The following is a 16,742-nucleotide window of genomic DNA, read 5'->3' on the forward strand; positions in this document are numbered from 1 at the left end:
AGTTTCCAATACACACTTTTAATGTTTGTTCCAATTCAGTGTGAACTGAAGGTTTTGGGTGACACTGAATAGCTCAGTGTCACCCAGTACAGTTGAATCCAAATCAGTTCAGTCAAATAGAGTTCATTTATTTCAGTTCATTTCAGCTTAAATGAGTTCAGTTCAAGTAATTTTAAACCAGTTAAACTAAATTCAGTTCACTTCAATTCAGTTCAGTGTCTCTGGTCTCATGCATTTTAATTCTGTCCAGAGTTATTCTAATTATGGTCATTTCAGTTTGTTTTAGCTTAATCCAGTTTTCTTCCGTTTATGTCAGTTCCCTTCAATTTGATGCAGTTCAGATATTTTTAGATCAGTGAAATTAAATTAAGTTTAATTAAGTTTTGTCCCATCCAGTGCATTTTAGTTCAGTCCATTACAGTTATTTTAGTTCATTTGAGTTTAACTCAGGTTGTTTTGGTTCATTTCTGTTCTGTTAATTTGAATCTATTTGAGTTCAGTTTCTCCCACCTCTCTCCAGTGAAATTCAGAAGCTGCTGACCTGGAAAAATGTAGTGAATCTTAAGCTATTTAACCTCCAGATGGAAGCGCTGTTGTAAGTAAAATAAAAAGGATTTTGAAGCATTTTGAGGTCTTCACAGAAGCATTGTTGTATGGAAAGCTGAAACGGTTATTTATCGTAACGTAGAGGCTGTTATCTGTGGGATGCAGAAAATCATTGAAGCACTAGCCAGGAAACATGCAGGTATCCTCCCATCAGATCCAGTTTGGGAGCCGCTGTCACTCATCAGAACTCCACAGGAAGCAGAGGGTCTTTATCAACCTGCACGCGCCACCACAGGGCTAAATTTATTCTGTAACTCTGACAGCACATCGGTCCAAATACTCTGATGCGGACAGAACTTTCTGCTGCCAAACACGAGCAAGCAGAAATCCAGTCAGGTCTGGAGAATTTAATATTTATTCTCCATTACGTACCTGTTCAACACCTGCTTTCAACGACGTGTTCACCTGTTTCTGACTGAACTCCCTGCAGCTGCACCCAGCTGAGGACAGATGTTCTGCCCTCTCTGTCAACGTGATGGGAGCACTTACACTGTGATTAGTGTAATACTCCTTTAAACCCCCACTCTGACCCATAAACACCCCTAATACCACCATAAACCCCCACAGCTCAGATTAAGGTAAAACCAGACAGTCACATGACCTCAGAAATGTCACATGACCTCCTTCAGGTGTTCAGCTCTGGCTGTGAGTCAGCAGAGCCATCAAGGCTGAATCCAGCTGACTGCAGCCTCAGGCCTGGAGGCCCAAAGCTGTTACACTGATCAAACTCTATCGATCACCACAGGAGGAATGTTTCTCTTTTTAGCAAAAGGTTGAATATATAAATTAAAAAAAAAAAAAATTCTTAATACAAATTTAGCTCCTCTTAATTTCACATTAATATTCACAACTCATATTCATATTCTATAAAAGTAGAAAATCTGTAAGCCTGATTAATATTCTGTTGTAGGAATAATAATAATAATAATAATAATAATAATAATAATAATAATAATAATAATAATAATAATAATAATAATATGAAATTTAAGAAAAATAGATGTTTCTTCAATATTATGCATTTCCTGTGTGATTAAAATATGTACATGTATCATTCATTTTATTATTAATATTAATATTAGTAATAATAATAATAATAATAATAATAATAATAATAATAATAGATTATTTAAATGAAGTAGATTGTTGTACAATGTTATGTTTTTTATGTAATGTTATTTAAGAATTTTAGAAATGATTAATTTCCTATTGTTATGGATGAAAAATATTTTCCTTTGATGTTTTCTGACATTCCCATCGATGCTGTTTACATGTGACTCATTATCTCAGAGGCCTCTGCGCATGCTCCACCTGACAAGGTGAGACGCTTCACCTGTTCAGGTAACATCCTGTGAGCCAATCAGGCGCAGCCTTCAGGTATGGAGCAGAGACCGGAGCGCGTCAACAGACAAGCTGATCAATTATCCCTCCGCGTGAAGATAGGTGGCGCGTGCGGCCACGAGTTCTCGCGGCTGTTTATGAGGCAGAAAGACGCGGTGACAGGCGGCGGGAGGCGGCACACGGAGCGGACCAACCTGCAGTCCGGACTCGCGGTCCAGACCCGGACTGAGAGACCTGGCCGGACCCGTCCGGACTCACCGAGACCCGGCTGGACTTTTTGATTCCGCAGCAGGAAACAGCGGTAAGAAGAACCCTCCGCTGCTCTTCATCCTCTCTGCTCCGCTGCTCACAGTTTACTCCGCGCAGCCAATCAGAGCGCAGCACTTACCTGCACGGCCCTACCTGCGGACAGGTGAGAGGAGAGCCTCCAGGTGGGACGGAGGGATGAGTGGAAGAAGGGATGGATTGATGAATGGATGAGTGGACCGGTATGTGACAGACTGTGTGACCGAGGTGCCGCTCTGTTTGCTGGGCTTAGATCTGCCTTAATTCCCGCAGCGGATGTATGTATGTATGTATGGATGGATGGATGAGTAGATGGATGGATTAATGGATGGATGGATGAATAGATGGATGGATTAATGGATGGGTGGATGGAACGAAGGATGGATGGATGAAAGTGAAGCAGCAGAAATATTCCTATTAAAAGCGCAGCTGATTCCAGATCAGCAGGCCTGAATGTTGCTGTTATATAAGCAGAAAATATTCAAAGATGACATCGATACTTTTATTGATGAGTGATTGGAGATGCCTGACAGATCAACAAGTTAGTTGTTGGGTGTAGTTCGGTGAGGAGGTGGAACAGGGAGTGTGTGAGTGTCTGTGTGTGTTTGTATGGGAGTGTGTGTGTGTGTGAGCGTGTGTGTGTGTCCCCTCCTCCTGTCAGACCAGCAGAGACGCTCCTCATCAGAGATCAGGCTGACGGGGACGCGGCTCGGTGCGCGCTCTCCAGCCAACAAAGTGTTGACAAAGTCCGCAGAGTGCGGGGCGCCTCCGTGGGAGTGGATCGGGAGTTCTGGGAGTGGATCAGGAGTTCTGGGACTCGGACCCGGTCTGGGACTGACTGTGTGTGTGTCTGTGCCGTTGTTCAGGCAGCAGGAGGACCGGGACAGCCGGAGATGATGGCCCAGAGTCCCCGATGGAAGAGGCGCAAGCAGCTCAACCCCCGCAGAAAGAGCGGTAAGACCGCACACACACATACACCGCAACTCCGCTACAAGTGTTACAGACTGCAGAAAGTTTGGAGCGGGACGCTGCGGGGAGGGGACCGTTACTCGGAGCTCCGCATGCGGGTCACCGCGTGTCCGGGGAGCCGCTCGTCACTCTGTGACTCAGAGTTTGTTTGTTTCTTAGAGGGAGTTCCCGTTTTTCCTTGGTGTTAAAAAAGTATATATATATATATATATATATATATATATATATATAATTACTAATGGTGAATGAAACTAGATACAGAATCTGTTCTGTTTAACACAATGAACTGGAACAGACGCTTTATAATCTGGACAGGTGCAGATAAAAATGTAGTTTTTTTAAATGTAAAAAATTATTAGAAATGAAAATATAAAATAAAACTCTTAGTTACATTAGTCAAGGCGTGAAGTGTAGATCAGCCCTTATGAAAGAAAAACACAAAAACTGCACATCATCAGAGGCTTGGATTTTTATTTTTTGTCTTTATTTTCATAGTCAGACATATTCAAGGGGTAATCCGTTTGGTTAAAGGAAAACATATACTCTGTTGGTTCTGACTTCTTCTCATTTGATTTATTTAAATTTTACCCATTTAAATTAAACTCAGATTTTTACATTTTATCATTTTCACTCAGTTTTTTTTACAGTTTTTGGTTCTTGTTTTTATGCGACTTTGTGCGTTAGGGTTCCTGCGGGTCCCCCTCCCTCCGGGTGTCTTTGGACGTCTCATGGCGTCTCAGTCAGCTGCAGATCTAACTTTTGGGGGTTGGAGGGGTCAGGGGATCTGCGGCCTTCTCCACCTCTGGAGGTCTCATCCAGCTGTGTGGCTGCAGCTGTTTGTTAAAGTCTGTTGTTTTCTGCTGGAGCTCCGATGCTGGCTGTCTCAATGCGTGTGTGTGTGTGTGCGTGTGTGTCACATGTTGTTCAGGCTGCAAAATAATTTTGTGCTTGTTATCCATAACTGCCATGTCTGGAATAAATGTAGTCTTAAATCACATGTTCTTTTTTATAGTTATAATAAATACATTACTACATTTGATTTATAGATTTATATTAGAATATATTTCTGTGTTTATATTATTTGTTCGTATGAAGCAGGACAGAACTGAAATAGTTAAACTGAAATTAAACTATTTCAGTTTAATTTATACATTAAATTAAACTGAAATAGATGGAAAATCTGAAATGTAAAAAGAAAAACTCTTCTTTTTACATTTTGATTTGACTTCTTGCATCAGAATGAAACAAACTTTCGCTTGTTGACTCGGTTTGGATTGAAGATTCCTAAGAAGCAGACCGTTTTGCTCAGGTTGATCGGGTTCTTCTTGCTGGAGGCCGTCATGGGTGGGACTGCTTACAGTCCGGATGGTTCTGTGTGTGTGTGTTGTCAGTGTCTGTGTGTGATGCAGTTCGATGGTTCCCTCAGAGTGGACTGGAGGCTTTCCATCAGAACCAGAACCACAGCTGTCAGTGGAGCTGCAGGGAGTGAACTGAATCATTCAGGATGAAATCAGGATCCTGTCTCTCTGTCAGCTATCAGCTCGGATCAAACCTGTTGGGTTTTTGTCTTCCTTTTCATCCCGACGGTTCTGTTCTTCTGACGTTCTACCCCAGTGGTGTCCAAACTCTTTAGTGTGGGGGCCAAAAACGTCAAGTTGAAATTTTCTGTCTTCTTCTTTTTAATAACAAAAACAAATTTTAGTTTTTACGTTTTTATTTGCTAAAAAAAACAATAACCACTGCACAAAATCTTAATAAAAACTAGCAGAGCACTTGGATTGCGGTTCACAAGTGATGCGTAATTATTGTAGAATTAAAAAAAACAGCAAACCACATTCTACATTTTTCAGGTCGATCGTCTTTTTCTAACTTTGTTTTAGTTTTATCAGCAATAATAACAGAATATGCCTCACTTCTGCTTTCTGTTGCTAAGTTTATTCATGCTTTGTGCCCAGGTCTGCATTTTTGTATGTTGGTTCATATAAATTAAATTAAACTGAAAGCAAAAATCTGGATGGATAGTTCATACTGAACCTTAGATTTTTAATGATTACGTCTTGAACATCCTGGCATCAGTGAAATATTAAAACTTAGGTTATTCTTGACTTGTGATCTAAGGCCGCCCAAAGTTGTTCTGATGGCTGCAAAAGGCCCCCAGGCCCTCACTTTGGCCACTCCAACAACACAAAATCTTACCAAATATGTTTAGTCTAGTTTCTGGTGCAAATACGTTAGTACATTTGAAATAAGACAAAACTATTTTACAAGTGACGTTTTAGAAAGATATGGGGGCTTGTTTTAAGTCAATAATTCATTTTTGATAACAAAAAAAATACTAGTTCCACCGGCAGATTATTTTACTTCTGACAAAACATTTTTCCCATGTTATAAGTGAAATTACCTGCCAATGGAACTAGTAGTTTTTCATCAATATTAAGGAATTATTAAATAATTATATAATAATTATTTAAATAATTAAAACAAGTAACTTGCTGAGAAGGTACTTGTAAGTTAGTTTTGTCATATTTCAAGATAATTGCATGAGAAACTTGACCAAAAATACTTACAGACTATGCCATGGCCACATTTGTTCATGTAATCGTTTATGTCTTATTTTAGTTTCCAACAATTAAGAGGGAGATGGAGGTGCCTCTGATTGACAGCAGCCTGTTTGACAGTGTCAGTCGACCCCAACTTCCCTCTAATTTCGCTTCATTAAATCAGACTGATGATGGAAGGAAACTGACTGATTATCATGTGACAGGAGCTACCAGGAGCTCTTTTCAAGCTGACAGCGGCTCTGTGCACATTGACAGGAGTTTCATGGAAGCTGACTCTCGCTGACAGAAGGCCTGTTCACGTTGACACACTAACTGCCTCACACTCCATGCTGGTAGAAACTCTTGTGTGTGTTGACCTGAGTTTGGTATTGTTCCCACCTCTCAGCTGTGCTTCTGTCTTGTCCCTTCAATCTGATTCTGGACATCTATGCATCTTTAAAATATCTTAAACTCATTTATCTAAAATAAGGCTGTGAAATGCCTTAAATTCGTTAAAGAAAATGTAAGTTGGCCTTAAATATGTTAATTATATTTCTCAATTTTTGCATCAGGACTGTCTAATCATGTTGGCTTTATCTTGATGAACTTTTCTATCAGGCAAAAGCTTGTGTTGCGTGCAGATATCTTCATTAGATGTGTTCTGTGACTCACGGTGGTTAAAGCCACCGGTAACTAGTTGCTAATACTTGCTAGCTAACGAGCCAAATGCCATGCGAGAAACACGTAGCTGCTTCCAAGAGCCACAAAAAGACCCCAGAAATTTCTGTTTTGGTCCCCTGCATTTCTTCTGTTCATCTCTGTTGTGATATAGGTCTTAAACTGTACTCATAATGGTCTTCAATAGGTCTTAAAAAGTCTTAAATTTGAGTTGGTGAAACCTGCATGAACCCTGTGATTGGCAGAAGAAGCTGTGTCATGTCAGGATGGGATTTTCAGCTTGATGTTTGGTCCAAATTGATTCTGTCACTTAACTTTGAACTTGGTTAATTTCACTCCAGAATCTATAACTGTCTGAATTTTGGGTTCTGGTGAGCAGAACCATGTTAAAGTAACATGACGGGGGCCTTTTTATGGTTTTCTGATGAAGCGGTTTAAAAGCAGGTCGGAGCTGCTGCTCTCTGACCCGAATGTCTTTCATATCTGCCCCCCTCCCTCAGTAAATACCCCCTCCCTGAGGGCAGAACAAAGAAAGCAGCTCCTCCGCTCCTCCTTAATCACCATTCAGAGGCTGCGAGCGCCGCCGGGGACGCTCAGCTCGCCGCCATCCCAGATGAAAGGAGCTGCAGAAAAGGAACTGAGCGCAGAGAGGAGGAGGTGAAGAAGCGAGGCAGGAGGAGGCGCGGCGCGGCGCGGCGCGGCGGCGGAGCTCCTCCTCCCGGGCGGCAGACACTTCGATCAGAAACTAAAAACTTCCTGAAAGTTTGTTTTTAAATGAGAAAATTTCCTAAAAACTGCCTTCCGTCTGCAGCTTCGCTACTTCTCCTCACTCCTCACTTTCATTTGGATTTCAGTTCATTTGCTGCTGCTTGTTTTTAGTATTTTTTAATACATAATGTTTCCAAATCCGGAGGTTCACTGTGTAAGAGGCCCCTGGGGGCCCCTGGCTGTTCTGTTTCTTTACAGGTCAGGAATCAAGTCTAAAATGCAGCATGTGATATGAATTCTTAATTTTTCAGCCCCGCCCCCCATGAAAGCTTTTATTGTGAAGAAAAGCAGATTATCTTTATTCACCTTCATCCCCCCAGCACCTCCTGTCAGACTCCCCTCGGCCCCCTCCTGCTCGACTTAGGCAGATTTACTTCAGCAAACACCTCTGGTTGGACAGCAGAGGAGGAACCGGGGCCCCGCTTTCAGAAGAAGGGCCCTTTGTTAACAACAGGAAGCCTGCTTAATGCAGCCCCCCCACCCCACCCGCCGCCAAAATAAAGGCATGGTGACATCACAGTCACATGACGGAGGGTCACTCACATGATGAACCTTTATCTCCTGATCTGGATGAAAGTGTGATACGGTGGGATGAAGATGTTTGTGAGGGTCAGAGGTCAGGATGGCTGTGGCATCATTGTGTGTCAGGTGACAGAATCAGCATCCTACCAGTCCCTGACCTCTGACCTCTGGTTGAGGACACCAGTTAGATGTGATGAAACACTTTATTTCCTGTTGATCGGCAGCAGAAACAAGAAGTGGTTGAACCAGGTTCAGATTTAACCTGATAACAGAGTCGGGTTGTGTGGCATAGATCAGACTTTTTGGGCTCAAGTTACCAGGTCAGGCTTTTCAGAATAAGTGTGAACACTCAGCTGTGCCACATATCTGATTTTATTTTAAAGTCAGATTTGAGCCACTTCCGTATGTGATCCTGAATCCGACTAGTATCCGATCTTTTTGAATGTGGTTCCAGTGGGAACAACCAAACAGGTTTTGTTGCGACTTTGACGTCACTTTCCATTTGTCATAGTTGTGCATGGTGAGAGGTGTTGGTACAATACAAAAACATAAAATCCTAATTTCTAGTTCAAATATTTTAGTACACTAAATATAAGAGAAATAACTTACAAGTAACATTTTAGGAAGCTATCGGCACTCGTTTAAGTCAGTAATTTCTCAATATATATGAAACAGTACTAGCTATCCTGACAGATTATTTCACTTATAACTAGTATTTTTTATATTTTATAAGGCCATACTTGGACTTCTTTCATATTTGTTGACTTACGCAATTGAAAATTCACCAAAGGATATTTTTTTCATTGTGGGAATTTACTTTTACTTTTGGTGCCTAAACTCCAAATTGAATTTGGAAATAAATCTTTTCAGTTTTCTGCTCCATCCTATTGGAGTCAGTGGCAGAAATACAACCCCTGGCAAAAAGTATGGAATCACCAGTCTTGGATGAGCACTCATTCAGACATTTCATGCTGTAAAACAAACTCAGATCAAAAACATGATACAATATTAAGGTCGTTCCAAAGTGCAACTTGTTGGCTTTCAGGAACACTCAAAGAAATGAAGAGAAAATATTGTGGAAGTCAGTGAATGATACTTTTATTGACCAAGCACAGGGAAATAAATATGGAATCACTCAATTCTGAGGAAAAAAGTGTGGAATCACTCAAATTGGAGGTAGAAAAAAAAGGACACACCCAGTCTATTTCCTTTCCCTAAATGGACACCTGCCCCAGATTAGATGTGCCCGTTAGTGTGCAGTTCAAAACACCTGCAGTCATGACACCTTGGAGGGCTGCTGGACGAAGTGGAGTGGTGAGAACCATGGCTCCAACAAGAGAAATGTCCCTTGAAACAAAAGAGAGGATTGTGAAACTTCTTGAAGAAGGTAACCCTTCACGCATGGTTGCTAAAGATGTGGGCTGTTCACAGTCAGCTGTATCCAAGATATGGACCAAATACAAACAGCATGGAATGGTTGTTAAAGCCAAGCGTACTGGTAGACCAAGAAAGACATCAAAGCGTCAAGACAAACAACTTAAGGCCATTTGTCTTGAAAACCGAAAAAGTACAACTAAACAGATGAAGCATAAATGGGAGGAAGTTGGAGTCAATGTATGTGACCGAACCGTAAGAAATCGCCTAAAGGAGATGGGATTTCAATACAGGAAAGCTAAACGAAAACCAGCATTGACACCTAAACATAAAAGAACGAGACTCCAATGGGCTAAGGAGAGGCAATCATGGACTGTGGATGACTGGATGAAAGTTGTCTTCAGTGATGAGTCAAGAATCTGCATTGGACAAGGTGATGATGCTGGAACTTTTGTTTGGTGCCGTTCCAGTGAGATTTATGAAGAGGCCTGCCTGAAGAAAACAACCAAATTTCCACAGTCCTTGATGATATGGGGCTGCATGTCAGGCAAAGGCACTGGGGAGATGACTGTGGTTAATTCTTCTATCAATGCACAAGTTTACATTGACATTTTGGACAGTTTTCTCATCCCTTCAATTGAACAGATGTTTGGTGATGATGAAATAATTTTCCAAGATGACAATGCATCGTGCCATCGGGCAAAAACAGTGAAGGCATTCCTTGAAGAAAGACACATTCAGTCGATGTCATGGCCTGCAAATAGTCCAGATCTCAACCCAATTGAAAACCTGTGGTGGAGATTGAAAAAAATGGTCCACAAGAAGGGTCCAACCAGCAAAGCTGATCTGGCAACTGCTATCAAAGAGAGTTGGCACCAAATTGATGCAGAATACTGTTTGTCACTCATCAAGTCCATGCCTCAAAGACTGAAAGCTGTTATAAAAGCCAAAGGTGGTGCAACTAAATACTAGTGATGTATTTTGAATGGTCTTTTGTTTATGCGTTTTTCATGATTCCATACTTTTTTCCTCAGAATTGAGTGATTCCATATTTATTTCCCTGTGTTTGGTCAATAAAAGTATCATTCACTGACTTCCACAATGTTTTCTCTTCATTTCTTTGAGTGTTCCTGAAGGCCAACAAGTTGCACTTTGGAACGACCTTAATATTGTATCATGTTTTTGATCTGAGTTTGTTTTACAGCATGAAATGTCTGAATGAGTGCTCATCCAAGACTGGTGATTCCATACTTTTTGCCAGGGGTTGTACATGGACCGAAAGGCGCTGCTGTCACTGAATGTTTTTAAGACAGTCTTTCAAGATTTTGAGAAGAAATCATCTGTTTGCAAATGTTTTAACTGAGGAATCTTTTAACTAAATACGGTGTTAACTTTTTCTGTTTTGCTGTGAATATTCTGTAATCTCTGCATGCCAGTCTTGGCAGAATTCTCTTGCAGAAGACACTTTTTAAGCTTTAATTTTCTAGTGAAATAAGCTAATAATAATAATAATGTTGACCATGCAAAAAAAAAAATCAGATTTCAGAATAAATTAGATTTGAGCATCAAGTTCTGCAATGTGAACGAAGCCATCTCTGAGCAGACAGGATTTAGTTTTGTTTCCAGTTCTGGTGTGTGAATTGGACAGCAATTAGAAAAAATACAGAAAACTTTTCCTTTCTCTAAGAAGGAATCCTGAGATCGTCTCCGGACTGTTCTGATTTTGTTTTTATTTTAACGGAACAGTTTGGACTTGATCCAACAAATACTAATTTGTCTGAGAGTTATTGACTTGTTAAACACCCACACTCTCCGTCACTCACTGACTTTCACATCTGTCCTGTGTCTTTACTCTTCCGTGCATTAAACCATATTAGGACCCCCCCACCCACTGCCGCCACCTTTATTCCTCGGAAAGCATGTCTTCTTCTCTTTTCTTGTGAAAGCAGCTCGTCTCTGAGTCACCAATGTTCCTCCACCTCCCATCTTACCTCGGTATTTGATGTTGTTGCAGTAAAACTCTGTTGTTTCTCATATTTTCAAGGTGACTGACACACGCTCACTTTCACTGAACCATGCATATTTTGTTCATCAGCGCGCCTGGAGCCGACTGGTGACATTTTGTTGCCGTTAGCCTAAACAGGCTTCATCAAGGTCAGAGCGGAGGTGCATCAGGGCAGAAAGATAACACACACACACACACACTGTAGCACACACACACTGTATCAGACAATAAAGCACACCATCACACACTCTCAGGTCACAGCAGAGGAACATCAGCATGAAGAGATAAGACACACTTAAACAGTCAGAAACCGTTAGAGAACAACACACACACACACACACACACACACACACACACACACACACACACACACACACACACACACACACACACTTAGGAGCAGGTGGTGGGGTCAGATTAAAACAGAAAGCTTCGTAGATGAACCTCAAGAGAAATTGTTTGTCTAAACAGTTTCTAAACTGAGCTGTTTAATTTCCATCAGCTCATTAATGTCTTCACTTTCTTCTGGATTCTGATTCACATCACCTGAGTGTGTCCTAACTTATTTGCGACCCGTCTCCAGAGAAAACAACCTGTTCAGTCCGTAGGCCCCGCCCCAACAGGAGAGGTGCATTTGATTGGCTGAGCTCCTGCGGCAAGGTCATACACATGGAACAATCTATAACGGATGGCTGGATTAAGGTGTCATGACATCTGTGTGTCCAGACCAACACTGTACGCCTGAATAACCTCCCCCCTCCCCACACCGGCACCCCCAGGCTCCTCCCACCTCTGCTGGGATGGTCCTGGGTCCACCTCCTTTGCAGGTTATCGTCGGGACGATTGATGGAAACCAACAATAACTGGGCTGATTGACCGGATATTAGGCATATAATGAGCTGAAGGGGTTATTATTGTTCTGGTATTGGGATGCTGTTGGACTGGGATTATGGGTTCCTCATATAGGTCCAATAATGTGCCTGTTATAGGCTCTACTTGGACTGGATCTGGCCTGGCTATAGGTTCTTATTGGCCTGGTACTGGCCTGGTTCTGGGATAGTTATTGGGCTGCTACTGGGATATGACACTGGCTGGACTCTTGTCTGGGTTTGGATTCTTATTTTTCTTGTTTTGGTGCTGTTTGTCAAGGTTTTTACTTGCTCTAATGCTGGACTTGTTTCAGATCTTCTGGGTTTTTATTATATTGGTTCTAGTGTAGTTTTACTAACTGGTCGGATATTGATCTGGTGTTTGGTGCATCAGATCCAGCAACAGCTACTGGGCTGGCACAGTTGTAGTTCTGGGTTATATTGGGTTTGGTACTGAGATGTAGTTGAACTGGTGACAGCTGGCTTGTTCTGGTGCTGGGTTGTGTGTGACCTGGTACTGGTCAAGATCTGGATATTGAAAGTTGTGGGTTTTATTGGTCTGATAAAGTTCAGGATTGTTCTTTTCCTGAGCTATTTAACTCTGACAACCAGTGAAATTAAAGACATCTGAGTGTTGAAGACATGTCTCACTGTGGGGCAGTTGATGTTTGCATGTTTTCATTTGAGATTTTGTCTGCACAAGTGTTTTTATGCTGTCGAACATTTGCTTTGACGATTAAAAACTTTTCTTTTGTTTCTCCGTGAGTTTGCGTCTCATGGAGGACTTTGTTCACGTTACCTCTGTCCACTTGGACTCGCAGTGTAACCTCCTCAGGCCAGATCAGATCAGTTTCTCTCATCACTTGCTGGTCACAGATCTGCCAATTAAAGTAATGAGGCAGAGGAGCGCCTCTCGGTGCGACCCGGTCGCCTCAGGGAGAGTCCTGCTGGACTGACCTCACAGTATGAAGGTATCAGAGCTGACACTCCTGTCAGAGCTGCTCCCACTGTCCGGTCTGAAGGAAACGTCTCTGCTATGATGACCACGAAGAAACGAGAGTCCAGAGACGATGAGAGTAGGGAAGCTTAATGTGAGGAAGCTCACAGGTTCCTGATCAACTCAAGTTTAGGAGGAATTTACTGATAGGAAGAACTGCAGATGAGCCATTAGGTCAACTTTTACTAAAACTAGTTTAAATGATTCCAAAGAAACATATCACGCACACTTTGTTGAGTTACGTTGAACAGTTGATTTTAAAAATGATAATCATTGAAAATATATCAGATTTTGATGCCTGTGCACCTCAGCAGTGTTTCCTTCACTCTGGGTTCCCACGGTGATGAGCACCTTTCAGCTGTGAGAAGTCTCGTGCATCGCCTCTGAGCCTCACAGCCGTGTTTGCTGTGGGATTACCAGACTTTGTGAGATTGTTTTGGGCGGGGGTGTAAAGGTAGTCATGGGAAGGGCCCCCTGTTGGCCAGGAATGCCGGTCAGGTCAGGGGGGGCAGCCGGGGGAGGCGGGGGACACTCGGAGACGGGGCAGGTGCTTTGTAAGTCCCGTCAACCTTCAAAGAGGCAGCAGAGCTGAAAAGGTTAGCAAAGGACAATAATCCCCCTCCCTGGCTAAAAAATACCCCCCCTCCTTCGGCCTGCAGCCTGACAGACGCTTTCTGCTTTTGTCCCACTGCTTCATTTCAGCTGAACACACTCATGTGTCACTCTGTCACAGACTAAAAACTGACCAAATGATGGAGAACTGACCGAACACTCGTCAGAGACCGAGAGTCTGTTTCCATCCTCTGTCGTAGACTGAGAGTCTGGGCAAATGATTCATCAGAGGGTGAAAAACTCACCCAGTGCTCCATCAGAGACAGAGAAACTCATCACAGCCTGGAAAACTAACAAGGTACTGTGTTACAGAAGGAGTAGCTGACCAAATGCTTCAACAGGCAATTAAAAAGATCCCCAAAGACTGAAAAACCCACTGCATACTGCAAACAGACTCGGTTCTCCAAACTGCAAAACGGCTCGACTGTTTCATCAGATACTGCAAATCTGACCAACCTCCCATCAGAAATGATAAAAATCACAACCCCCTCCATCAAAAGCTGAAAAACTGACTGATTACTCAGTCACAGACAGAATAACTAACTAAACACTCTTCAGAGACAGGAAAACTGACCCAGTGACCCATCAGAAATGACAAAAATAACACCAGGTCTCCACCACAGGTTGGCAAGCAAACACAGGATCGAAAGCAAAACTACCTGGAGATCCACGATGGAAAACTGACCCATTTGATCCAGCTAAAAATGTAGTTTCAGTTTGTTTGAAGTGAACTCTGGTGCGTTTTTAATGCATATGTGAACGCCGAACGGACAGGAGAACAACCCAAAAGCAGGTAGCAGACTGACGCGCAGGGCCTTTTGGGTTAATTCAACAAAACAAAAGTACAAGTGTAGTGTTAGCGGGAAAAATGCTTTGCAGTGTTTTGCCAAAGATTGCAAACCTACAACCACTAAAATCTGATGCTACTGCATTTTTATTTACGTTTTATAAACAAGGAAGTTGTACACAACTCAGAAATCACTAATTTATTTTCTAAGTTTCTGAGTGGGTAACTGAGTTTTTTAAAGGTTTTGGTTCATTTGACAGCACAGTGTGAAAGACAAAGGCACCAGATGAAAATGGAACAAAGGTTTCAACCAGTCGAACCGAGTCTACCGGACCATCTGGTATGAAAACGTCCCAAAAAATTGACCTCAAACTCTACGAGTTGTAAAATGAACAAACTAACCAACCTGCCATCAGTCTAAGAAAACAGGTTTTGATATGACATTTCAGTCCAAATGATTCCCTAACCCTCATAGTAGAGGGCCTTCTTTTCCATCCTGATTGGTTTTTCATCAAACTATCATCCAAAGGAACTCAAACGTTCTCTGATGTCAGATGTTTCAGTCGTAAAGTGAAGCAGTAGAAACTTCCTGTAGCTCCTGGGTTTGGGGGCCGGGGGGTCAAACTTCTCTGGGACGGTGATGTGGGGCTGCCGGTTTCGTCATGGGACCCGAGGTGTCCTCTTTTGTGCGCCCTGTCAAACATGGTTAACATGCAGCCATTTATCTGCTGAAGACCCCCTCCCCTGGTGAACAATGGCCTGGCCCGACGGCAGTGGGAGGAGGGCGGGAAGGGAGGGGGCTTCGGTCGCCCCTCTGGTCCCTCTTCGTGCCGACGCTCGTGGTTGTTCTAAGACGAAGTGCCTCAGAATCCACTTTCTGACAAGCCATAAATGTGTTGGAGCGAGCATGCTCCAACCAGGCCACCGCTTTGACCCGCTGTTCCTATTAAAACCTGAACCAAAGCAAAAGAAAAACACAAAGAAAACGCCTTGCTCAGTTCAGTTCATGTCATAGAAACTCTTACAGTTGTGAGTTCAGATGAAAAGCACCACATTGAGCAGATTTGTTTGAATGCTTTTTACTCTGGATAATATTCCAGACAGCCCTTCCTTCTAATCCTTCATGTGGCGAGAGCAACAGCTGACAGAAGCCTGTTTTCACTCCATCATCTGTGCAACACATATTTCCATGCACAGTTGTTGTCCATTATTGTTGTTTCACCATGAACTGAAGAGTGTCTACTCTATTGGTTTAATGAAACTCTTACTGATTTCTCTGATGTTAGTCATGGAAACAACTGGAGGAAAAACAAATGGTGTTTTTATTGGTGTTAATCATTTTGTTGATGAAACTATGCTTTCAGCCTTTCTTCTACCAGAGATCAAGGAGTTCTGCAAAACAAAACCGTGCCTCATCTTTTTAGTCTCTACTGAAAAAATCTTAGAACACTTGAAATTAGACAAAATTAACTTACAAGTAATTTTTCAACAAGGTAAAGTAGCTTGTTTTAAGTCAACAATTCCTTAATATTGATTAAAAAGTACGAGTTCAAAATGTCTTGTTATAAGTCAAAATATCTGCTTTTGGAACTTGTAGCTCATCAATATTAGGAAAATATTTAAAAAAGCTCCTGAGTCTTGCTGATAAGTTAATTGCAACTAATTTCAGGTGTACTAAGAAAGTTGTAGTACCAGAAATACTTGGTAAGGTTTTGTGTTTTTGCAGTGAGGTTTTATGTTGTGGTAAAAGCCTTATTGGAACATTTTGTTTCCAGAAGTCTGATGTCCCCCGGGTTGACCCGTGCCTTAAAACGCAGCAGAATGTTTCCAGTGAAGCTGCTGATACGAGATAAATCATGTCAGTCGTCTCCAGATCTGCAGCCTGATGTTATTTGGTTTGTTTGCTTGGCAGAGCGTTTGGCTGTGTAGGCTGAGGTGGCGAGCGCAGGCGCAGCGGCTTCCTCTCGCTGCTCTGCAGTGGTTCTAATGTGGCACATAAAACCCCAGCTTTGATATCGCCTGCTCCAATAAGCCCCTTCAGCCTGCCAGCACCTGCCAGCGGGGAGGTATGCATTCATCTGGCCCCTAACAGGATTATGCTGCTCTGTAATTGATTCATTTGCAGTGAGGGGAGGTGACAGTGCTTTGGAAATGAGAGTTTAGGTAACAGGCGCCCCAGAATTCAGCCGACTGCATGTGTCAATTTTATTACATCAGTCCAGATGAACTTGAAAGGCCGGCTTTGTGCGTGCTCAGAGGGAACAGAGTCAATAGGCCTCATTGATGTGAGTGTGTGTCTGTGTGTGTTCTTTCTTCTCCAAAGGCCCACTGGGTGTGTGTGTTTACTGTATGCTGCATTTTATGAGTGTGTGTCTGTGTTGTGATCAGT

General features: G+C 42.4%; 1 protein-coding gene across 3 annotated transcripts in view; it reads left to right on the plus strand.

Annotated features, from left to right (window-relative positions):
• The first annotated feature begins 2,085 nt into the window (after nucleotides 1–2,085).
• The window catches only part of zeb2a (zinc finger E-box binding homeobox 2a), a 47,180-nt gene continuing 32,523 nt past the window's right edge, over nucleotides 2,086–16,742 (plus strand). Inside the window, exons 1-2 of one of the 3 annotated variants that reach the window (XM_015009065.2) lie at nucleotides 2,086–2,248; nucleotides 3,099–3,186. In XM_015009065.2, coding sequence (XP_014864551.2) covers nucleotides 3,126–3,186 — 61 coding nt within the window. In that variant the 5' untranslated portion in view covers nucleotides 2,086–2,248; nucleotides 3,099–3,125. Of the gene's footprint in view, nucleotides 2,360–2,678; nucleotides 3,187–16,742 lie in introns of those variants that run through there. The other 2 variants (XM_015009066.2, XM_015009067.2) reach the window with 2 other exon arrangements.

Source organism: Poecilia mexicana, unplaced genomic scaffold (genome assembly GCF_051168715.1).
Source record: "Poecilia mexicana isolate PSO_F unplaced genomic scaffold, ASM5116871v1 scaffold_2, whole genome shotgun sequence".
Classification (NCBI taxonomy): domain Eukaryota; kingdom Metazoa; phylum Chordata; class Actinopteri; order Cyprinodontiformes; family Poeciliidae; genus Poecilia; species Poecilia mexicana.